This window comes from Ursus maritimus, unplaced genomic scaffold (genome assembly GCF_017311325.1).
Source record: "Ursus maritimus isolate PB19 unplaced genomic scaffold, ASM1731132v1 scaffold_22, whole genome shotgun sequence".
In the NCBI taxonomy this organism is placed as follows: Eukaryota; Metazoa; Chordata; class Mammalia; order Carnivora; family Ursidae; genus Ursus; species Ursus maritimus.
Genome location: NW_024424675.1, coordinates 13,094,197 through 13,119,324, shown reverse-complemented (window position 1 = coordinate 13,119,324; position 25,128 = coordinate 13,094,197). Strand labels below are relative to the sequence as shown.

The window sequence follows — 25,128 nt, the reverse complement described above, 5'->3', positions numbered from 1 at the left end:
CCAAAACCCCCAAACTCTTTCTTAGTAGGAGAACAGAGGCAATTTACTGAAAGACATCAGCCTCTTACTCAATTTTTTCCTCCTTGTCATCAAACCCATTAGCTCTGCTTCTCCGTGTTTTTTCTCATTCCTTTGTGACTTGGATCTTACCCATGTAGAGTCTTTCCCCATGTAACAATAAATCTGTTAACAAAAACAAACAAGTGACTGGAAAGGTGTACATCCCTGACCTATAGCCAGAAGTCCCACAACAGACACCGAACAGGAGAGAGAAACTCCTTCCCCTTCTGATTCCTTTTCACCTGAGACAAGTCACCTCCTCCCCTGCATCCCTTTCAGCCCGTAAAAGTTGAGCTCAAAGGACTAGTCATCTGTTTGCAACCAAGGAAGGCCCCACACATGTTCCCTTTATGGGGTTTGAATTCACACAGTCCACCAGGGTTTTGCCTGATTGGAAGGTGGGAAAATAACTGTGTGGCATGGAGGAGTGGGCATTGCAGCCTGTTTCCTGGGCTTCTGGGGTGACACTTTCCTGGGGTGACACTTTCCTGGGGTGACACTATTCTGTTCATAAATAAGGGAACCTTAGTTGCAAGCCATGAGACTGATTCTGTGGTGTTTCTTATTCTGAGGACAGGGTGCAGGTAAGAGGAAGGTAATCCCTCCTAGACAGAGAACAAGGCAGACGTTTAAGTAATTTTTATCATTGATATATTTTTTAAATTCATTTAACAAGCTGTCTTCACTGTCCTCTCTGTGCCAAGCCCAGTTGGAGGCAGTGACAGGCCAAGGGTAACAGAAGGCAGCTCCTCCCCAAAGGCAGCCCATGGGAGATGGGTGGATGCCGCCATGTGTTTACAGCCTGTGGTGATTCCACAACGGAATCATGAATAAAGTGCTGTGGCAGCAAACAGGAGCTTATTCCTTCCTGAAAGGTGTCAGAGAATGCTCAGGGGAAGGACTCGTTGGTTGCTAAGGTTTTTCCTATTGCGCTTGCGTGGCCCATGGTGAACTGACGCAGGACGAGACAATGCGCCAGACGCAGTGTGGCTCTTTCGTAACCTATACATTGGGGCAAATGTGTGCAAATAGAATTCAAACAATTATGGTAAACTGAAACACCACCAGGAGGTGGGAACTTAAAGTGGAAGGCACCTTGAAGGAGATCGAGTTGTGGTCCCTCCTTTTACACAGAGGGAAACTGACACCCCGAGAAGGGAGGTGGCACACCCCTCCGAAACTGGGGCATCATCAGAAGAGATTTGTGGCCTTGGACTTCCTGTGTGAGACCCTTCTTCTTTTTGTCATCAAAGGGCTTTCTCCAGGCTTTCTCTGTGTGCTATGATCTTGAATTCAGGCTGTGTCTCATTCTGTTACTAAGGTTATAGTGTTCCTTCCACCTGGCCTGACAAGTATTGCCAGGTTGGCAAGGCACCACACCAAACAAAACCTAGCCATGATCACCAGGGATCTTCTAAAAGTGAAAGAGAGCAGAGCTCTTCAATTTCTCAATGTTTCCAGAACACTGACTGGTAATCGTTTATGACTCTCTGGGTTGTCATGAGAGTCAAATGCAATAATGTACAGAGACGGCTTCACACAGTATCTGGCACACAATAAATGCTCAGTGAATCTTAACTCTTGTTCTTGCCAATTTGTTCACCCTTGAGTTTTTGCATTTAGATTAAGGGAACAGTGTATTCCAGCGGAATGACTCTTTTTTCTCTCCTCTCCTGACCTGTCTGCTGTTTTATATTGTATATGCCATCCTAAAGGTATGCTGCTTGCTTTTCTTGATTGAGCTTGGATTCCTTGGGCGAGTATTGTAATAAGGAGCAGGCTAAGGGGGTTAAATCGACAAAAGATTTGTGTCAGCTTTTCTTCTGCTTTAACTCCAGGTAAGGATTGTTACTGTCCGGGGACCACTGTGCCTCTCCCCTCCCCCCACCCCGCCCCACCTTCAGTGTGATTTACTGCCCTAGTGCTCTTCTGCATTCTTTCCCTTCCCCTTTTCCTCCTGCTTCTACCAAACTAGCCCTCCTGCCCCAGTCCTTCTGCAGTAGGGTTTTGCCACTACCCTGCCCTCTTACCCAAGAGGGAATCCCACACCAGCAGCTTCAGCATCTGAACCCTTAGTGCCTCGCTCCCAGGATGGAGTAAGTCACTCTGCTCAGGGAAGGATGCTGAGTGACTCCGGGCAGAGTCCTTGGTTCAGTCCCCTGGCACTAATGGCTAGACACAGCTGCCAACACTCACCCCAGAGGGAACAGGTGCAGTGGGGTAGGTCCGGGCTAGGCAGCCTTAAATGTGGCTCCACATGGCTGCTGGAAGCGAGTCTTTCGAAGTAATGCATGGCAGTGGGCTTTGGAGTCTAAGAGATTGGGGTTTGATCTGGGTCTGTCATTTACTCACTGTGTCATACTGGACCAGTCCTTACCTTCTCAGATTCCACTTCCTTATCTATAGAATGTGAGTAGCAGTTGTGTCTTTTATAGGCTAGTGGTGAGGATTAAATTGACTACTGTAGGTAAACTTTATTAGTACAGTGCCTAGAACATAGGTGCTCTGTACACTGTGCTTTTTCTTGAAAAATCACGCGACTTTTTAATTCCACGTTGTAACATATTGCAGTTTATTTTGATATGAAAATATTTAATACATTCCTTAAAGCCTTTTAGTAAAGTTGATACTTCAGGAAGAGAATTGCCGTTTTGTTTTTGTTTTTGTTTTTTCATGAAAACCTTCAGGAGAAATGTTTTTCTAGATTTAATATTTAGGAATGGTCAAATTATCCTCAGTACTGATTCATTCTCAGAGCCAAATGTTGCAGAGACCTACGACCATGGTAAGAATGTTGTACAGACCTACCATTGGTTTCATTTTATGTGTCTACTCTTGTTTTTCTTATTTCCTCTGTTTTTAGTCTGTGCCTTGTTAATCAAACCTGCCTTAAATCCTTGATGACAGGTGAGGATAAAATGCCAGTGACAGAACAGACCCATCTCGATGAGCTGCCTGTGGACAGCCCCAGGGGCATGGTTGACACTACTCACGTGCCTAGAGCACCGTCTTTGCTCTTCCTCCTCCTACACCCAGCCACATCCTCTTCTTTCTCTTTTGAGTTTCTCTGAAATCTGCCCCTTCGTCTTCACCCATCACCTTCCATTGTCTCTTATTTGGGTTTTTGAGGTGGCTTTACACCTGTCCGCATGGTTCCATGATTTCGCCCCGCCAGCGCACACACCACTCTCCTACCGGAGAGAGCTCTAGAGCCTACAGCTTTTCTTGTTCCCCCTTGGCCTGACCCATTGGCCTCATCTGCTGACGTTGCCCTGTTTCTGCTCACCGGACTGTTTTGACCCCAGAGCACACCAAGCTGTTCAAGCCTCTTTCCATGTGTGGGTGCTGTTTATTTTTCTTTCTCCACCTCTTGCCCTCTTCCTCAGGACTTGTCTGAGAGGTCATACCCCTCAGCCCTAGCCTCCCCCCAGCAGAGTTGCAGCCTGGCCACCTCTGGTCCTCGGGTGTATGCTGTGTTCACACTTAGCTGCAGTGCTCTGTTGCTGCCTCAAGTTCTGGCCAGTGCCCCTGTGAAACTCAGCAGGTGTTGAAGGAACGAGTGAATGAGAGAGAGAGAGAGAGAGGGAATATACACGGATCTCGCCGCCTGAGCCTGCTTCTGAGATACCTACATGTATGAGAAATGTTAGCATTTCCATCTTTATTTTACACATAAGGTAAAATTAGAAGATAAGCTCTTCCACCCTTGGCGGTGAGTTTAGGGCAAAGTAATTGTAGGATCCTCGAATTCTCTTTTTTCAAACTATAGAAAATGGCTGCCACTGGTGATGGGGTAGTTGTTGCCACTCTACAATGATGAGGGAGGAAGTTGTTCTATAATGCATCAGTGTCCTGGGCTGAGTTGGAACAGCCTTGTCCCCAGAATGGGCTCAGCGCGCTCACTTAGCAGATAAGGCTGTGGTTTGCCCAAAATTCAGAGCCCATTTATCCTGTCTTCGTTCATTCATTCCTTTCTTCCTCCTATTAAATATTAAGCACTTGCCCTGTTTCCTTCCCCTTGAGAAAGACTCTTCAGGCAGAGCAGTGGTGGCCTGGATGCTGGAGGGCAAGGCCAAGATTAAAGCTGTCTGTACACATACACACACACACACACACACACACACACACACACACACACACACACTATTAAGCACATTTTGTGAGCTGGTCCTGTGCCGATTGCTGCAGTGTAGAGTCGAATGAGATTGGGACCCTGTCTGTCTATACCAAGGAGCTAACAGCCTAGCAGGGATGGCCCCTACATAGACCAGCCGTTTAGTGCAGGAATAAATAAGCATGTAAAGCATATGCCTGATCCAGAGGAGGAAGTGACAAACTGTTCAGAAAAGCTCCACAAAGGTGTCCATGCCCTTGCTAAGGTTCGAGGATGCATAAAAGTTCACTAAACACAGGAGCATTGAGGTGCGTTAGAAGCAGAGGGCAGAAAAGAGATTGCTCTGATAGGGGCATTGAGAGTTCATGAGATACCAAGAGAAGCAGCCCTAATATTCCAAGCGGGAGATGATAGGAACTGCAGAACAAGAGACGGGGGTGTGTTTAGCTCTTTAAGAAGTAAAATTGACGAGACTTGGTGACTGATTGTGGAGGGTTAGGGAAAACGAGGAGTTAGGGTTGACTCCCAGGCTTTTGGCTGAAACCTCTGGGTGGAGGGGGCTAGAAGCTGGATCAGATCCTGGCCTGTTGACTCACAACCCAGGGCATGGGATGCGAAGCTTTTTCTAGTAGCCTTTGGTCTGTTAAAGAGATAACTTGGCCCGTGTAAAATGAGCAGCTCTGGTCTAAGAAAGAAGTGATGGTTAGTGTGTTCCTCCTTTTTGAAGAAAGCTGGAGAGTTTATCTGCTGAGAGATGAAATGACCTCCTAATTAAGGAGAAGTGAAGGCTGTGCTTCTGGCAGCAGTAAAAGACCCCCCCTTCACCCCACGACAACGTTTGTTCACTCATGGGAGCAAAGCTTTGAGAGCAAGGAACTTCAGAAAGGCAAAATCTGTTGCTTAGTGTGGGAGTTTGAGAGAGCTCTTGCTGGATAACTCAGAACTGCTGGCTGCAGAGGGAGAAGCCTGCTATTGGGGGCGGGGTGGGGACTGCACGCGTGCCCGATTGGGGAGTCTGGCTGAAATCCAGGAAACTTTGAACACCAGAGTAAGATTCCATGATTTATTAAAAAAAACAACAACAACAATGTTCTCATCAGTCTGTTTATAATCAAATGTGCACTAGGTTATTTGTGATCAAAATTATGAAATGATGAGAAAATACCAGATTGGACCTTGCTATTTAATTCTTTAGAAAGCTACCATTATATACTATCAATTCAGATTGTTCAAGCATCACTTTTTTTTTTTTTTTGACTATTTTAAAAGATATTTTTGCTAATGGAGAAGAGGTTGTAGAGAACTTGGTTTGAGGAGTCAGGATTAAACACTTGCAGGAAGCCCAGTAGATGTGTGTAAGGCACATCCCATAGCTTTGGAGAGGCTCTTGTTATGCCATCTGTGGAGACTCAACAGATAGAATTCAGAGGGTCACTGAACTTGGGTGGGAACAAAATTAGTTTTATTTTACCAAATTCTAATCAATTTATTTTTTATTATAAGTTAAATATTTGTTTATTTTAAAGATTTGTTTATTTTAGAGAGAAAGAGGGTGCGTGTGCGCGCACACCCGCGCAAGCGTGGGGAGAGGCATAAGGAAAGGGAGAGAACCTCAAGCAGACTCTGTGCTGAGTGCGGAGCCCAACATGGGGCTTGATCTCACAACCCTGAGGTAATGACCAAGAGTTGGGCGCTGAACTGACTGAGCCACCTAGGTGCCCCATAAGTTAAGTATTTAAAACACAGTAGTATTTGCAATATACATCACCATTAGAATCATAGCTCTTTTCATATTATATTATAATTGTAGCACATATCTGAAGATATCATTTATGCTTATCTCTACTTTGAATTTATGGTGGTTATTAGATCTACCACTTGTGAGAAGAGCCAGTGCCTAATAAACAAGTATATACATTACTAAATCATACACAGCATTTTTTTAAATTTGGATAATCATACTTCAGCCAAATTGGTGTTTTTTTTAAGTCCTATGCAATGTGTTTCATGCATTTAAAAACATTCTGAGCAGATATCTTCAACTTCACAGCTGCCCAAAGAGGTCCATGGCACACAAAAGGTTAATAACCCCTGGCTAAGATCCTGTAGTTGTGGCATATGACCTCCACCTGGTGGCAGCATACTCCTGAAAGGTTAAATCTATAATCAGCATTGTGAAGAAACTTTTAAAATAACAGTGTACTCGAGTATGGTTTTCAATCAGTTTTGACCACAAATCCACAGTAAGAAATAGGTTTTACATCATAACTCATTATACTCATATATAAGTTTCACAAAATAAGACCTGACCTTACCATGTGACTTACTGATATTTTTTATTCTATTCAAATATTCCCTTTGATTCTCTTTCTTTAAATTAAAATACTGGTTGTTACACAGTATACCACAGTTCAGTGGGTTACGCTACACTGTTTGACATCATAGGAGACCTTCTTTCACCATATTCCATGATTTTTTTACCTGGTGAACTTCACTTTGGTCTTCTCCGAAATACCCATACGTTTTCAGGGACATGATACATTTCGTATAACTGTCAGTAAATATAAATGTGTTTTTTACACAGCTTTTAAAAAATTATTTATTAGTGATATATAATTTATATATGCTGAAATGAACTGATCTTCAGCATATAACCCACCAAGATACAGAACATTCCCATTACTTCCCATCACCACACAAAGTTCTTCTGTGCCTGTTCTCAGTTCCTCCCTAGGTAATCACTATCTGATTGCTTTTGTTTTTTTTTTCAATATTTTTTATCTATTTATTTGACAGAGAGAGAGTACAAGCAGGGGGAGTGGTGGGCGGAGGGAGAGGGAGAAGCATGTTCCCCGCTGAGCAGGGAGCCCCATGTGGGGCTCAATCCCAGGACCCGAAGGCAGACACTTTAACTGACTGAGCCACCCAGGCGTCCCGCTATCTGATTACTTTGACCACAGATTTAGTTTTGCTGTTCTAGAACTTTATATAAGTGGAATCATACAATATGTATTCTTTTAGCCTGGCTTCTTTTGCTCAACATAAGGTGGAGATTAGCCCGTGTTGAGTGTATCAGTAGTTTTGTGAGGAGCATTCCACTGAGTGAATGTCCACACTTTGTTTATTCTCCTGTTGATAGACTTGGGTTGTCTTCCGTCTTAGCTATTATGACTAAAACTTCGATGAACATTTGCATACAAGTCTTTCTGTTCACATGTTTTTATCTCTCTTGGTAAATACCTAAGGTGGAATTGTTGGCTTAGTCAGTAAATTAAATGTTATGTTTAACTATAGGAAACTGACCAGCCGTTTGCCACTGTGGTCGAACCATTTTACATTTCCACTAGAAACGTACGAAAGTTTGGGTTGCTCCACATTCTTACCAACATTTGGTGTGTCAGTCTTTTTAATTTTAGTCATTCTGAGAGGTACGGAGTTGTATCTCTTGGTGTTTTAATTTGCATTTGTCTGATGACTGATGTTGAACACTTTTTCATGTGTTATTAGCTGTTTGTTTATCTTGCGAAGTATCTATTCAAACTTGGGTTGTTTGTTTTTTTAATATTGACTTGTAGGAGTTCTTTATTTTGGATGCCAGTCCTTTGTGTCAGATACACGTTTGTGAATATTTTCTCTCAGCCTATGACATACATATTCATTTTATTAATGAGCAAAGGTTTTCAATTTTGACAGAGTTCAATTTAATATTTTTCTTCTGTATTTTGTGCTTCCTGGGTCCTAAGAAAAATTTTTTTTCTGTTCTAAGTTTGGCAAGACAGTTTTGGTTTTTATGTGTAGGTCTGTTATCCATTTCAAAATAATTTTTGTGTATGGTACGATATAGGTGTCAAGTTTTATTTTCTTTTCATATTTATGTTTGGTATTCTCAGGTCATTAGTTGAAAATACTTTCCTTTCACCATTGAATTATAGCACAGAATTTAAAAAGGAAAAAAAAAATAGCCAAAGAGGTGCAGAAGTGATATTTTCCTACAGGCCATTATGGACTCTTTGGGCCTCAGAGACCATCCCCAACCTGCAGTCTTGGTCTTTGATTCCTTTCTGAGGTAGCTCATCCACAGTTATCTAGAGATTTTCAGAAATTACTCATAAGGTGTGAGGATTTTTAAGGCTACAGCATTTTACAGGGTCTATAGCTGTGCCACAGAGCGGCTAGCCACATATGGCTGTTTAAATTAAATTAAAGTTAAATACAGTTTAAAATTCAGCTTCTCAATCACAGTAGCCGCATTTCGTGTGCTCAGTAGCCACACATGGTTATTGGCCACCCTACTGTACAGCAACAGGAAGCAGGATTTGGACAGTTTTATAGCATATTTTAATAAAACTAATTTACTTTTGATAACTCTCATTGAGCATCTACCTTCCTCTCCTTAGTTCTTTTTCGTGTGTCCTCACTTCCATTTCTATTCCCAGCCATTCCTTCTGTCTGTCTAAAAATGCAGTAGCTTGTATCTGTTCTTTCCTACGTAGAAGAAAGACTTGCCCTGACTATCCACGGAACCCTTCTTTTCTGGAGCCTACCCAGGACTGACCTATTTGACTTCTTTCAATGTCTGATAGTCTTCCAACTGCCTCTGGATGTCTTGAGCAATCCCCTGTCAAGGCGTGGCCCAGAGATAGACATTTTGTCTTTACTCTCATGACTAAAATTATATTTCTCCTTAGCATTTCTACCCTAAATATTAAACTTGCAAAAACTAGTGGGTTTTGACGTGTAGCCCTGCCCCATATGAAGGTTTCTGTCCACTAGGGAACTTTGTTGCCATTTCATCATGAGCAACCACATCGGAATTTGTGAGATTTTCTTTCATTGTTTGCTGGGTGTGAGCTAACTCTGCCATTAATGTCTTTTTAGTGTGGGAATTTTGCTGTCCTGGTGGATCTTCACATACTGCCCCAAGGGTCAAACAAAGATACCAGCTGGTTTTCTGAACAGAAGAAAGAGGTACCACAAAACTTTTCACTGTTTAAATGCAAGTAGCTGCTGCTAGAAGAAATAGTAACTCTTTACAGCTTTTATTTTCGTTTGTGGGCAAAAAATATTGAATGATATTTAACCCTTGAGAAGCAGTTGTTATATTCCCAATGACAGACATATACTTGCTTCTTTTTTCCTGAGAAAGAGACCCATCTATATATTTCATAAGCTGTATTATTTAAACCAGAAATTTTCTACCTTTTTGTTTTGGGGGAAAAGGCTCATTATAATTAAAACAGAAGAAAAAGGTAAAATAAGGGTTCTAGGCAAGCAGGGATTTTAATCTACATGGTTGTAAAGGACAGACCGAGCCCCTGAAGCAGGCGTGGGGTGAACGCAAGGCTGATCTTTCACCCCTTGAAATCAAATTCTTATTTAATTCATAAATTCTCATCATCCACATTTGTGTCTTCTACCATACTTTTATTAACAGGAGTCTTTGATGGCAAGTGTGGAGATGTTTGACTGTATTCCCTCTCACTGTGGTCAGTGGAGGCAGAAGGCTGGATGGTCATGTGATGGGAGCCTGGGGTTTGATCTCTCTGGGCCTCAGTCTCCTTATCTGCAAATGAAAGAGTTCCACCAGAGGCCTTTGAGTCACTGGAGCTCTCAGTGTCCGTGATCCCACCCCAGTGCTGCTGTGGCAGAATGTTGGCGAGTGCATCTGGCTCTCCTCACGTGCTCTGCTTCCTTCTCTGTGTCCTTGCACTAAAAGGCGGGGGGAGTGATAGAGAGGCAGTGGCTCTCACGTAACTTTCACAATTACAGCACTTTGTGTCGTCTGCGGTACTTGGCACAATAGCTTTTTAGAGCTAGGAATAAAAATAAGTTTTATTGAAAGGTAGCATGTGGAGAAGAATCTAGTAATAGTGGCAACAGAACAAAGCAAAAAAAATACACAAAAAACAAGAAACCTTTATTATGGTGACTGTATTTAGTCAACTTCAGAAGACTACTAGAAAACAAAAACTCCCTCAAAGAAAATTTGTAAGTAAGACATTTGCAATCACAAGGTACTAATATAATCAGGACTTGGCTGGGCACTATTGCACTGGATATCTAGTGGCCCACGGCTGAGAGAAGGCAGGCACAAGATTCGGTACAATGGGATTTATCGTTCAGGTTAATAAATGGATTTACCTCTTCAGGACTTAATATCTAGTAAGCCAGCGTCTCCGACTACAACTCAGCTCCATGGAATTCCAAATTTGGCTTACCAACACTCTGTTTCCCCAAAGGGACGAATGCTCACCTGAGGGGACCTCACCCCAAAAGTCTTCTGACTTGACTGACATCAACAGCATTCTAGAATCCACTGTTTGGGGCCCACCTTTTCTTTCATTCTCTTCCAGCTCTACCACCTCAGCCTTAGCCCTTTCTTGTTGATATGTAGTCAGTTTTGCCAAGAGTCAGTTGATTTGGAAGGCTTTAAAATAAAGCTATGAATATGTGAATCACCTCCTAGCTGAAACATGAGGCTAGATTTTTCCAGGGTGCCACACACAGCTGTTGCTGCTCCACCTAGTACTACGTCCGGACAGCAAGGCATGACTTAGCAAAGGTGCTCAGTGCACGATTGGACCTGCAGAGCTTGGCAGGTCCAGGTTGGCTGAAAGAGGGCAAGTTATGCCAGCAAGCCAAGCTTCCGTCTCAAAGCAAAGCAGATGGTCTGCTGCTTATACTTGAAGTTGTTCCTTTCAAGTTTGTTCCCTGACATTAAAACTGCTCTGAGAGAGAGAAACAGAGAAAGGAGAAAAGCTAGTCAAGGAGAGGATATGACTCTAGCCTGCGTTCAGTGTTTCAGTGCTTTCATCTTTTTTTATTATTAGATCATTTCATGACCAATCAGTTTGATTGCATTTTAGCAGTCGCTTTATATAGTGAAAGTCTTAAGAATGTCCAGTTCCTTTTCAGAAAAAGGAACTAATTGCATGTATTAAACCCAAGTTTATTTTGAGTCCAGCACGAGTAGTCTTTGTACCCAAACAGGCAAACTTGAACTGTTTCATTTGTGAACTTGAGAAAGCAAGCGTGAGCCCCCGTTAGCCTAGAGGTACTGTATGTATCTCTGTCCTCTTGCTCACCGATTTCAGCTTGGTCTTCTTACGTGTCCTTCTGGGATAGCTGGGAATTTGCCTTCTCTTGCATTGCTCTGGTTCTGAAGAGAATGCTGTGCTAAGTGTGGTGTGGTCAGTTCCTAGGGTATCTTGACCACACTGCACATGGTCTACCTTCCATTCGTCAAACCTGACTCATAGAAGGAAAGCCCCGTAACTATAGGGAGAAAGTTTGTGTTGTATGGGCCTTTGTTTTATTTTTGTCGTACTATTTTTAGTTCTAGCCTTATAGGGTATTTATGGCCAAATTTTAACAATCTCTGTTTCCATGTATGTCTTTCACATATTTTCTAGCTCAGTCATAGTTGAACCCTGCATGTGAAGCAAAATTCTTTAATTGTTAAAACAACAGTATGAGGCAAGGCTGCCTTTCTGTTGTGTGAACAATGCCAAAACGCTCAACTGTAAACGGATATCTCTGTATTCCACAAGGCACTGCATCTTTGGGCTGCAAAATGAGAGCAGGAGAGAGGAGACCAGTGTTTACATTTTATGTAGATCATGTTTGTGAATTAAATCAAGGATTTGCAGTACTGTTGAGGAGTGTACGTATTAGCAAGAAAAGAAAAGTTTGGCAGTCATTGCCCTGCAGGGCTGCTTAGAATTTTGTTCTTGTTTTAATGTATGAAGATTCTAAGAGATCAACCTGAGATGGCATTGAAGAAACCAGTGAAACAGGTTTGAGTTGACCTCGGCAACTCTGAGCCTTCTGCAGAGGCTGGGACTTGGACCAGAATTATCAGTCCTTACACACTGGTTTCTTAATCTAAGTTAAGAAATTCAGATTTGTGTGCCATTTTCCCCTTTCCCTGCATTGGCTACATGTCTCTGGTAGACAGTTTCTTCCTATTGTGTGGTGGACTTTTTAAGAGTTTTGTTTTTCTTTTCATAAGTAACACTGATACATAAAACAATAGCTCCAGAAATTTGCTAGTGGTGTGGTATGTTGACATTGAATTAAAACCATGTGTTTCTGTTGCCTAATAAATATTAATCTACTTTAGAGAAATATGAGAAGTTAAATTATTTTCACCATTAATCGGTGGATATAGTGCAGTTTTCACAAAGGCAAATGGGCATATACAGTATCATCAACAAGAGCGTGGAAGAAAATCACAGTACTGGTTTCCAGGTCTCTCTTCGGCCCATCACTCAGTGCTGTTCCTTTTTTCAGTAGATTTCTAAACCCGAGGTCAGAAACTAATGAATGGTGGTGTTTAGGTTAAAAAAGGTTTTGAACCAAGTTTGAAAAATGGGAAGTATTCGAATAAAAATCACCATGGCTGGCTCCATTTGAACGAATTGGAAGAGCTAATGACCCTGTCCCTTGTATCCCCACATGACAACAGTCCACTGAAAACCTTGGGGGAGGGACTGCCATCCCCAGTGTTGCCTGGCCACACGGGGCACTTCACTGTTTTTATCCTCCTTTTAGAAATGTGAAAGTGAGGCAGAGGGAAATGAAATTAATTTCTCAGGCCACAGAGTAAGCCAACATCATGGTTTTGAACAAACCTCAGTAGCAAACTTAAACCTGGGATGTTACCCTCGAGCACAGATAGCATTCTTTTCAGCTTTCACAGCTAAGTAAAACAAACAAAATGAAACGTTCAGTGTTGACTTTTTAATATGCACGATGTTGACTCTTTTTGCATTGCATTACATGAGAAAATTATATCTCATTTTTCAATTTACTCTAGGAAGTCTGTTTACTTTTAAGAGAAACCATTGATTCAAGAGTTAAGGAGTACTTGGAAGTTCGTAAACAGCACAGGCCATCAAATACAGAATTCACAAGATCCAGTCCCTTGACCTTAAAAGGTAGGCACTGAGTACTTTGATTTCGGATAAAATTTCTGCTTTGTAGAGATGGCAATTATGTTTGACTCTGTCATGTTAGTACAGTGATACATTTAAAAAATATGTTCTAATGAAGATGCTTTGTTTGGGTAAAGAAAATTAACCAAAAAGCCCTGGAGGGTTTTTAATGGTAGGCAAAATATATAAAAATGGAAAATAAAACATTCCTAAGGAAACTGTAAATACTTTAAAGGATTTTTTTTGACAAGTAGTCTTACAAATAGGTTTACATTAATGCTGACTTGATTTGGGGCTTTATGCTTTTTTAAATGCTTTCATATATGTCATCCTATTTCAGAGGTTCTCACCTGGGCGTGATGGGTCCCAGGGGACATTGGGTTGTCATCGAGTGGGAGGGGTGGCAGGGAGCTACTGGCATCTAGGGAGTAGAAGCCAGGGATGCCACTAAATATCCTACAATGCACAAAAAGCCCCCCACAACAAGGCATTATCTGGCCCAAAACATCAAGGGCAGTGAGGTTGAACTATCCCTCCCTATTTCCTAATAACACGTTGAGAAGGGTGATGTCTGAGTTGTAGGTGATGAAGCCGAGGATCTACAAGATTAAGGGTTCACCCAAATAAAAGATCATCATTTTGAGGACAGAGATGATCTTGTTTATTTGGCATCTTCCCCCGCATGCCCCCCTCCTCCTTACTTAGCCCAGTGCCGGATACATGGATTCAGTGACTTGTTGAAGGAAACCGTACTTGGGTGACAGGTGGCAGAACCTGACCCCAGACCCAGCTCTTCTGACTCCTAGCCCACTGTTCCTTCCACTCTGCCATTGTTGTGTTTTTAATTTTTTTTTAACTTTAAATCAGTGTTTCATAACACTCTTTGTGGTACAAATAAGGTTAACCTTGTGTTAATCCTCAGAGGGCAACACTGGACAGCCGTGAACTAGGTTATGCTAATGCAGCACCCCCTTAGGAGAAGAATTGTGTTACGTAACCCCCTTTGAAGGCATACTTAATCTCCAGTGTTCACCTGGGCACAGCTGATAAGTAGGCAGACAGATTAATTTAACCCTAACTGAAAGCCTCGAACAAATGGAATTTTCAGTCCAAACAATATTGTATTAGATGACGCTTTCTGGTATTTTGCTTAGTAGTAGGATAAAGCTTGAGAAAAGCCAGAGGACCTTGTATCCTTTGTACCCCAGCAGACCTGGCTAGTCTCATTTTCTGACTGGTACAAAAGGAGAAGGACAGAGAACGTTCTCAGACCTCCATTTCTGGTGCGGAGGTGGCATGGTCAGTACTGATTCTCAACTAGCCCTTCCCCTGGCTTCCTCTACCACTGAGTGAAAAATGCTAAATACTCAATTTCCCAGCCTCTCTCACAGTTGGGGAAGATGTGTTGTGTGTTGTTCTGACCCCAAGATGAAAATCAAAGTCTTTCTTGGGCTCATGTGGGCAAGAAGTTTGTTTTTATTTGAATGAATGAATGAATGAATGAATGAATGAATGAATGAATGAATGAATTTATAACAAGAAAAGCGATCTTTCTGTACATACAAAAATTTTTTTAAAAGATTTATTTGAGGGGCGCCTGGGTGGCAGAGTGGTTAAGCATCTGCCTTCGGCTCAGGGCGTGATCCCGGCGTTATGGGATCGAGCCCCACATCAGGCTCCTCCACTGTGAGCCTGCTTCTTCCTCTCCCACTCCCCCTGCTGTGTTCCCTCTCTCGCTGGCTGTCTCTATCTCTGTCGAATAAATAAATTAAATCTTTAAAAAAAAAAAAAGATTTATTTGAGAGCAAGCGTGCACACGTGAGTGGGGGAGGGGTAGAGAGCGGAGAGAGACTCCCCAGTGGACTTTGTGCTGAGCGTGGAGCCCAGTGTAGGGCTCGATCCCACGACTTTGCAGTCACAACCTGAACTGAAACCAAGAGTCCCACGCTTAACTGACTGAGCCAGCCAGGCGCCCCTATGCATAGAATTTCATAACCTATTTTTTTCACCTTACATAATATAGAATTCCTTTAAAACCTATACATCACCATTTTTTAAATTGTTTTAATGTGGTAAACTATACATAAACTTGGCCATTGTAACCATTTTCAAGTGTACAATTTAGTGTCATTAAGTACATTCACATTGTTGTGCAGTCATTGTCACTCTCTATCTCCAGAACTTTTTGCTGTGCGAAACTGGAACTCTTTACCCATTAAGCAGTACCTGCCCATTACTCCCTTCCCTGGCCCCTGGTAACCACTATTCTGCTTTCTAATTTACTACTTGAGGTACCTCATATAATGGAATCATGAAGTATTTATCCTTTTGTGTCTGGCTTATTTCACTTAGCTTAATGTTCTCAAAGTTCATCTCTGGTATAGAATTTATAAGAATTTTCTCTCTTTTTAAAGCCGAATAATACACACACACACACACACACACACACACACACACACTTTGTTTGTTCATCTGTCATAGGGTAGTTGGGTTATTTCTACCATTTGGCTATTGTGAATAATGCTGCTGTGAATATTTGTCTTCAGATATCTCTTTGAGTCTCTGCTTCTTTGAGTATATACTTTGAGTATATACTTAGAATTGCTGGATTGTATGGTACTGGTTTGTTTTAATTTAATTAAATTAATTAATTAATTAATTTTTTTGAGGGACTACCATCCTGTTTTCTGGTGATTACACCATTTTACATTCTCACCAAGAATGGGTCCCAGTTGCTCCATAATCTTGCCAATACTTGTTTTCTGTTGTTTGGGTAATAGCCATCCTAATAGATGGGAAGTGGTATCTTATTGTGGTTTCAAATTGTGTTTCCTGCATTTGTAGTGATTTTGACCATCTTTTCATGTGCCTATTGGCCATTTGTGTATCTTCTTTGGAGAAATGTCTGTTTGTGTTCTCGGCCCATTTTTTATTGGGTTGTTTGCTTTTGTTCTTGAGTTGTAGGAGTTCTTTTATATATTCTGGATATTAATTCCTTATCAGGTGTATGATCTGCAAATATTTTCTCCCACTGTATGTTGCCTTTTCACTCTCGATAGTGTCCTTTGATGTGGAAATGTTTTAAATTTTGATGTAGCCAATTTATCTATTATTTTGCTGCCTGTGCTTGGTACTATATCCAAGAAATCTTTACTGAATCCAGTGTCATGAAGCTTTTCCTATTTTTTCTTCTAACAGTTTTATAGATTTAGCTCCTTTTAATTAGGTCTTTGATCCATCTTGAGTTAATTTTAAGGAAAGGGTCCAACTTCATTCTTTTGCATATGGATATTTAGTTGTCCCAGCACCATCTGTTGGAAAGTCTGTCCTTTCCCCCTTTGAATGGTCTTGGCTCCCTTATTGAACATCTTTGATCGTAAATATGAGGGTTTCTTTCTGGGCTCTCTATTCTGATCCATTGTTCCATATGTCTGTCTTTATGCCAGTACCACACTGTTTTCATTACCATAGCTTTGTATTACGTTTTGAAATTAGGAAGTGTGAGTCTTCCAACTTTCTTAATGTTTTTCAAAATTGTTTTGGCCGTTCAGTGTTCCCATCACCACTTTTAATGACCGTGTAGTATTCCATTAAATATCCATACTCTGATTTATTGGTGGGACATTTAGGTTGCATTTAATATGCTCACTCTTGTAAACTAATGGTTCAGGGGATATCCTGATGGTATACATGTCAGCACACAGCAACTCCTTTATAATGTTCTTAGTTTTAATGTGCATATTTTTATTAGTCTGTAAGAGCTCCTTAAGGATATGAATGCTTTGTATGTTTTATATGTTGTCAGTGATCTTTCTGAGTTTGTCATTTGCCTTTGACTTGGTTTATTTAATTGCACAACCACAAACGAGAAGCAGCCTGTATTTGCTTCATGGAGTCTTCAGTGACCAGCCACTTGTGGGATGATGGCTAGGCTTCCGTGTAATGAGATAAGTAGTGCAGCCGATTGCCAGAGGGAGGCAGGATGATACTAGTGCACTGTCGTGGTGTTCACTCAGCTGTGCTAAGGATTCTTCCTTGAGAGTCATCTTGGTATGAAAGCAGTCTCTTCCCTTTCCTTCCCACTTCTGCTAACAGTTAACCTTTAATTGACCATGTCTTTTGATGTTCATACAAACTCTGCTGCCACCAACCAGTCCCTGCTCCGGCTTCCCCTGCCTGCTGAGGCACCCACAGCAGCCCCCGGCTGGCTTCCCTGCTTCCGCTCTGGCCGATGCCTCTCCTGCTGTTTACACTTCAGTTAGTGTCATCCCTTAATATCGCAGGTCTGATCTTGTGAACCTCTTCCCCAAGGCTCCCAGGTGCAAGCCAGGGTCCTTGGAGTAGCTGCCTCTCCAGCCTCATCTTGTCCCACTTTCTCCTTTTTCCTTGCTCCAGTGATGGCAACTTAATTCCTTTCTTCCAAAGCTTTTTCTTCTGCTCATCTTGGGGGCCTCTGCCCATGTTGAAGCCCTAGTCTTCCCATTCTCCGTGCTCCTTTTGCTCTCTGCTCAAAATCACTCCTCGGGGAAGCTTATCCTGGGGACCGGTTTCTTTATTACTGGCCCACAAGCATCCCGAACACTATTTGATCAACATCCATCTCTCCACAAACGTGTAAGCCTCCTGCAGACAGGTTCTGCCTCTTTTATTACCATTGTGTCTCCAGCTTGGAGGATGCTTTCTGCTTTGCAGTAGGTACTTAATAAGTATTCGTACAGGTGATAAATTACACACATGGTTCTATCTTTCCTCTTCCTAGTAAGGTCAAGGCCATAACTTCCCCATCCTGCCTTGTCTCCTCCCGCTACTCACATTCCTGCCTCCCACAAACGTGCTTTCTCGATACCTCTGCCTTAACATTTAGTTTTCACCTTTGTCTGGAAAATGCCTATTTTAGCTTTTAAGATCCAACCCAAATATTACTTCTCCAAAGTCTCCCTCAGTTTCTCTCTTTCTGGCACTTAACACTTTTAATACATTTGTCACGTTGTATTATAATTGTGCTATAATCTGTTTACCTGCCTTTCTCCCACCCCTTCATTGGCAGAGACTGATTCTTTGCCACCCACAGAGCCTCTTTTCTTCTCCAAATTACATTACCGCCTAGCTCTAGAGCATAAACAGACAGCTCTGCTTCTGGTTATAAGTGCTTAACCTCATACTAAACTGTTAATTTCCAAAAGGTAGGGAGACCATTGTTCATCTATCTCTCCCACAAGGTTGCTTTCCACAAAGAGCTTCCTCTTGCTCTAGGCCGTGCGTACCTGTAGGAACGAAGCGGACACACACGGTAACATACTGTCGCCTTCTATTGTTTATTAACAGCATCACTAAGACTGGAAACTGAATACGTGTTTTTAGTCTTGCCTCAGAGCCAAAGACATCTCTCTACATTTATCTGACTGCCTGTTCTCAGCTGTTCCCATAATCTTACTTAAATGCCTTTTTCAAAAGCAATTTCAAAGCCACTAACCGTAAGGCCTTGCCTATTTCCTCCTCAGTATCCAGTTCTGTGTCTCATGTTCCCTGAAAATAGAGTTGTCCTTACTATATTGGTGGTTTGGATAAATGAGAGTGGTTTATGCTTTTGTGTAAAGTGGATATCTTCTCTCATTCGCATGAATTTCTTACCTTTTTCCATTTCTAGATCTATGTAACAAATAATGTGCCTCATCACACTACAGATACTTAGTGCATAATGCTGGCTGAGCTGAAGTCTCTGGGCTGGTAACTTTCCTGATTACTCAGATAAAAATATTTTTCATGCTCTGAGTTTTCTTTATGAGAAAAAGAACCTAAAGGGTTTTGAGGCCATTTCCTTAATCTTACAGTATAAAGGAATGCAAAAAGTATTTGCAAACTCAGTGAACACCATAGCGCAGACATTTGCTGATAGTGTCATCTTTTTTAAATCACCTGGAATGTTATTTGAACAGATTCAATAAAACTTAGTGTTGTAAGAAAGTTTTGTAAAAGACTTAACTGTCATGGGGCACCTGGGTGGCACAGTCAGTTTTGTGTCCAACTCTTAGTTTTAGCTCAGGTCCTGAGATCGAGCCTTGCATTGAGCTCCACACGCTTGGCACGGAGTCTGCTTGAGATTCTCTCTCCCTCTGCCTCTGATCCCCCCCCCCGCCCCCGCACACTCTTAACTCTCTCTCTCTCTCAAATAGATAAATAAATCTTAAATACTTAACTGTCAATTTCTGTCAATTCTGTCTCATTAGTATTTTCCCCTCTAACCTTGCCAGTACCAGGTGTTACCAGTGTTTTTAATTTTTTCTAGTCTGACAGGCTAAAAATCAGAAAAGGAGATACTCTGCTCTTTGATTTTTATCTTTCACTTTTTGATGTGCTTATTGACTCAACTGTGTACAGCTGTTGCTTATCTTCATATTGGCTTGTTTGCCCTAATTAATTTTTACTCTTTCCCATTGTCCCTTCCTTGGTCAGAGCCATCTTAATCAACTCTTGAATTACTACCACAGCCTCCTGATACTCCTTCCAGTTTACCCACACCTCTGCTGCCACAGTGGCCTTTCAAAAACAAAACTGTGGTAGTCTCCGGCTTAAAACCTTCTGTGGTCAGGAACCTTAGTTGCCTAATATCCTTTATTTAATTTCGTTTCTGCTTGAGACTAGCAGAATGGGTCTGGCTCTTGAGCAGAGTGGATTAAAGATACTAGATAGCTCACAGGATCTACTGTGGGAGGGCTCTGAAGGCACAGTGTCAGCCGCAAGATGGGGACAGCTTTGGTACATGTGCTGTTTCAGCTGCAGTCTGCTATGCTCAGGACCCGGAGTCTGCCTCTGCCCCAGCCTGAAGAAGACTGACTGCCGGGCACATGGCCACAGCACCATGCTGCTCCTTCTGAGCCACTGCAAGGCGAAACTAGATCCCATGGCCGTACCCTAGTTGCAGGTGAGCCAGGGAGGACAGAGGGTTTGGCTTTTACCTTGGAAAGTGGGACGTTAAAACATGGGAAGTTGCCAAAATGCAGGGAGGATGGTCAGCAGTTTTGGTGGGTGGACACAAGTTACAAAATAGCCTCTCAAGCTTTCCTCTTGGCTGCCTTCTTCCACAAACTTCCAAACAGGCTTCTGCCTAATGACGCAGCTCTCCCAACAACAAAGGAAATAAGCCCAGCATCTCCTATGAGAGAGAGAGAAAAAGAGAACCCAAAGTCTCATGCCCTAGCTCCAAGCCCAGGTTTTTTGAGTGACATGAATTCACAGGCTCATGTTTGTTAACTTATTGACGAATTTATGAAGTTAACTGTTGCCGAGCCAAAAAACTCAGTTAACATACGAATATATATATCATGCAGCAAGGAAGACAGTGGAGGAGGATGCCACCATTCTAACTTTTGAAATAAATAGTTGATATTTATATCAACTTCCCTCCTCTAACATTTATTTCATATTCCCTTGGCCCTTAGCCAGTAACTCAGCTGAGTTATTCTTTACCTGGAAAGGCGATCCACATCTTCATTCCGGAGGGATTTGAGCTGGCAGTGGTCCTGCCTTTAGGAGGTTGCCCACAGTTCTCGTGAACTTTTAGCACTGGAAATGTGCCTCTTGGTAGAGCCGGTTATCCTCCCTGTGTTTTATCCACTTCTTTAGTGTCATCTTGGGCCAGCATTTCCGCTCCCCTTTTGGTCTGTTTGTCTAATGGCATAAAAAGCCTGAAGTAGTTACGTGGCATGTTTAACTTTCAGCCTGGGTCATTGTTATCCCCTCCGTTCCAGTATTCCTTTGGATACTCATGAAGCACAGGCGTGAGGATGGAAAGCAAACTTTTGCTGAGGTGGTCACTTCCCACTTCCACTCCCTGGTTCCAGGAATTCTTGCCAAAGGAACAGATTGTTCTGCTGGTCACAGCATGTAATATGTCTTGTAGGACTTTACCCCAGCCCCATAAGATCCTGCCTTGCAGTTTGTATCATGACACAATTTTCCGTAGACCCTTCTACCATTCCGTAGGGTCAGCTGCATTTGATCCTTGCTTGATTGCTTGGTAGGTCTGTTGCATTTTATGAATGCACTGGCTTCTTTGTAAAATGAGTTTCTTGGTCAGAAGCACTATGGTGGTGATGGTGAACGAGGCCTTCTGTAAGTTCGTGGATGATGTGGCTGGCAGGACCATGGCAGGCATAGAAATACATTCAAATTCTGAAGAAGGGTCTATTCCAGTGAAAATATTGTCTCCTCTGTGATGAAAGAGGTCTAATATAATAATCTGCCTACCACTGCTGACTACTGGCCCATCTCCTTGCAATATGAGAGTTGGTAGGGAGACTCATATTAATTGCTGCTGTTGGCAGATTTGCTCAGTGTTGGTGAGGTTAAGTCCATGGTGTTGAGCCCAAACATAATATTCGTCCTTGCCACCATGGCCACATGGCTCATGAGCCCTTTGAGCAGGTAATCTGGCATCTGGGGTAAGAGGCCAGCTAGCATCCATAGGGCAGGTCATTTTGTTGAGCTCATTACAAGAATTTCTAAATGGAGCCTTTTGGAGAACATTCACATAAGATACTTTCACACACACTCTACTTAAATTTTCCTCAAATAACCTTGTCACCAGTCTGTCTGAGTTCGTGCCAATGAATGAATGAATGAATGAATGAATGAAAGAACACACACACAGAGACACACACACACACACACAGATATGCGCGAGCACGTGCACACATATATATATCAGGCTATCTTTCCTTATTGGCCAAATGAACCCAAAGTATCTTCTTTGACATTCTACTCACGGGACAGATTTTTTTTTCTCCACCCCAAGTGAGGTTATATCATTGCATTCATTCACTTCCGGCCGATACTGTCATGTTGGGCAGAGCCATTGGTTAACCAGACACAAATTTTTATCTGCTAGTAAACTGGTCGCTGAAGCTGTCACCCTTTCAGGTCGTTTATGTAGGTCAGAGAAACACACAAACATCCCCACAAGTGTTTGTGCTTATATCTTAGTAGTAAGAGTCATAGGGTGCAGAAACTTGAATGAACTCTTTGACGTGCCCAGGATGAATTCTTTGATTTCCAGGGATCAGTATTGCTTTTGTTTTTGTTGGTTTTCCAAAAGATTTATTTATTTATTTTGAGGGAGAACGTGAGAGCGAGCAGAGGGAGAGAATCTCAAGCAGACTCGCTGCTGAGTGGGGAGTCCAACATGTGGTTCCATCTCACAACCCTGAGATCATGACCTGATGCAAAATCAAGTGTCAGATGCTTAACTGACTGAACCACCCAGGCGCCCCTGCTTTTGGTTTTGATGGGGAGAGGGAACTCCAGAGACTTTTTTCTGGCCCTTCATTACTGTATAGCACTTACTCCATGAGACATGGAGTCCAGCTTTAGGTTCTGTCAGTTGCAGGGTAAATCTGTCCCAGTTAGGTACTCATCAACTGAGAAGACAAAAACGGATTTTCGTAGACTTACAGGGCCCTCTTTGAGATGAACTGAAACCAAGTTTCTTTTTTTTTTTTTTTTAAGATTTTATTTATTTATTTGACAGAGACAGCCAGCGAGAGAGGGAACACAAGTAGGGGGAGTGGGAGAGGAAGAAGCAGGCTCATAGCGGAGGAGCCTGATGTGGGGCTCAATCCCATAACGCCATGATCACGCCCTGAGCCGAAGGCAGACGCTTAACCGCTGTGCCACCCAGGCGCCCCTGAAACCAAGTTTCTATTTATCACACTCTGGTGGGTCACAGTGGCAGGAACCCGAAGAATTAGCATTATCTCAGAGCCAATGTCCAGTCATTCTTGGAAGTTCTGGGTATTCCCCTTTTCTCATTGTGCAGGTCCCCTAGGAAACAGGTGCACATCACAAGTGGAAAATTTATGGTCCTGACTTGAGGGATGCCTGGCTCTCCATTCCAGGAGCTATGGTTCTGAGAATTGAGTCAAATCTGGGGACTGGGTAAGAGTTCGTGGCTCTCCTTCAATGTAGCCCAAGTCAGGCCCCTGTTCCCCAGATGTAGATTTTTTTCTTCCCAGTTATATCACGTATTATTTTACTAGGGCTGCCATAAGAGAATACCACAGACTGCGTGGCTTAAACAAATTTGTTTTCTCACAGTTCTGGAGACCTGGAAGTCTAAGCTCAAGGTATCAGCAGGGTTGGTTTCTTTTGAGGCCTCTCTTCTTGGCTTGTAGATGTGGCCATCTTCTCCCTGTGGCTTCACATGGTTTTCCTTCTATTTGTATCTGTGTCCTGATTTCCTCTTGTAATAGGGACACCAGTCATACTGGATTTGGGCCCACTCTCATGACCTCATTTTAACTTAATTACCTCTTTAAAGATCCTATATCCAAATACACTCACATTCTGAGGTGCTGGGGATTAGGATTTCAACATAGAAGTTTTGGAGAGACACAGTTCAGCCTGTAATATAGTTTAAGTAGGGCCCAAGTATGCTCTCCATTTTATTTAGAATTATGGACATATCTGTTAGCCAATAAGCCAAAGAGGTCTGTGGATTGAGCCATTGGCAGATTTCCTCCCAAGGTTACCACTGAATAATCTTGGACCAAGTGACTTGGCCAGCCATGGGCCTTAGTTGACCGCAAATTTTAGGCCACCCAGTCACCAGATGACGCACCCACGCTTGGGCTTCCGTGGTCTACAGACACCATGTCTGCCCTGGTCATTAGCCTTCTCAGCAACTATCTCTCACTCCCTGACCCTCATCCCCAATGTGGCTGCCCACTCAGGAATAGCCCTGGTAACAGTGTCCATTCCAGGTTGACCCCCCACCATTGTGCAGAGGGTTCTGGGGATGCCAGGGCAGTCACTTGGCACAGGCTGACATTCTCACACAGATCAGCATGCATACTGTCTGCTCTCTTGGCGTCCTGTAGCTAGGTGTGCATGACTGGGGTGCAGCTCAATGTACCTTATATCTGTATTCCAGCAGAGGGACCCTGGTTCTCCCACTGATCAGCCTTTTTACCGAGCAGGTATGAAAGTGACCTGTGGGCATGGTGGTGGCAAACATTTTAGTACCGGTTTCAGGCACCAAGCAGTCTGATTATTCAGAAGAATGCTGGGCAAGCCAACTGCCCAGTGCTTGTAGACCTTGCCAGCCCTACAACTGGACCCATGGAAGCCACATTCAAGAGGAGCCCCTCTCCCCTAGGAGTCACTGGTCCCAGGTGGCTTTGGCCAGGCAATGCTGGGAGAGCTTCTGTGGTCATTTATCAACTTGTCGCTGTAGCCTAACTGACTGACAGGACCCAGAACATCATACTCTTGCCGCTGGACCTTTGCATATGTTGCCCTCCTCTCCCTGCAGCTCTCTTCTCCTTCCCCGTTGCTGGGTCAGCTCCTCCTCCTCCTGCAGGCCTGTGCCCAGGTGTCACTTCTCCTAAGGAGTTTATCTGATTCTGTGCACCTTCTCAGGGAGCTGCCCCCTGCCCTTTCCCAGGTACCTGGTCCACCCTCAGCAGTAGCAGCACTCGCCATTCCAGCTGGTTCCTTGCATCCCAGAGAGACTTCCTTTTCATTGAGGGCAGGGCTCTTGTGCTGTTGAGCACCCAGTGCAGAGCCTGTCAGTCAGGAGGAACACGAGCCCTGGAAGAAATAAAGGAACGAAGTGTAGTTTCTGTTCACCAGTCACGTGTTTATTTGGCAAGGCTTTTCGGCACACTTCCATTGCAACATCTCTTGCCCCTTCAATGAAAGGCAGAGGTGAAAGTGGTCTGTGAGTTAACAAATTATTAAGTAGTTGTTCTTGTTTGGTTTTCAGAAAGTCAAAACCACATCCTACTCCAGTAAGATCAGCTACAGTATCTTCTGGCTCTTAGGCGCCGAGGGACTGAAGCTACCCTCCCACCAGCCCTCCCTATCCCAGGTGTCTGTTAGTATTCTTACCCCGACTGGTTACCAGTTAGTGAGCTTCAGCCTGCTGGGTACCAGCCCTGTGCTGTGTCTCCTGCGTACCCACGGCGGATCCTTGGGGGCAGCCCTTGCTAGCCGGCATTCTTTTTTTTTTTTTTTTTTTTT

The 25,128-nt window shown here is 43.0% G+C and overlaps 1 protein-coding gene across 3 annotated transcripts in view; it reads left to right on the top strand.

Moving 5' to 3' along the window:
• The window catches only part of LOC103674435 (SLX4 interacting protein), a 187,687-nt gene that overhangs the window by 110,082 nt on the left and 52,477 nt on the right, over positions 1–25,128 (top strand). For 2 of the 3 annotated variants that reach the window (XM_008703351.2, XM_008703352.2), the window contains 2 exons: positions 9,053–9,142; positions 12,993–13,113. In XM_008703351.2, the coding sequence (XP_008701573.1) occupies positions 9,053–9,142; positions 12,993–13,113 (211 nt within the window). The remainder of the gene's footprint in view (positions 1–9,052; positions 9,143–12,992; positions 13,114–25,128) is intronic. The other variant, XM_040637981.1, reaches the window with a different exon arrangement.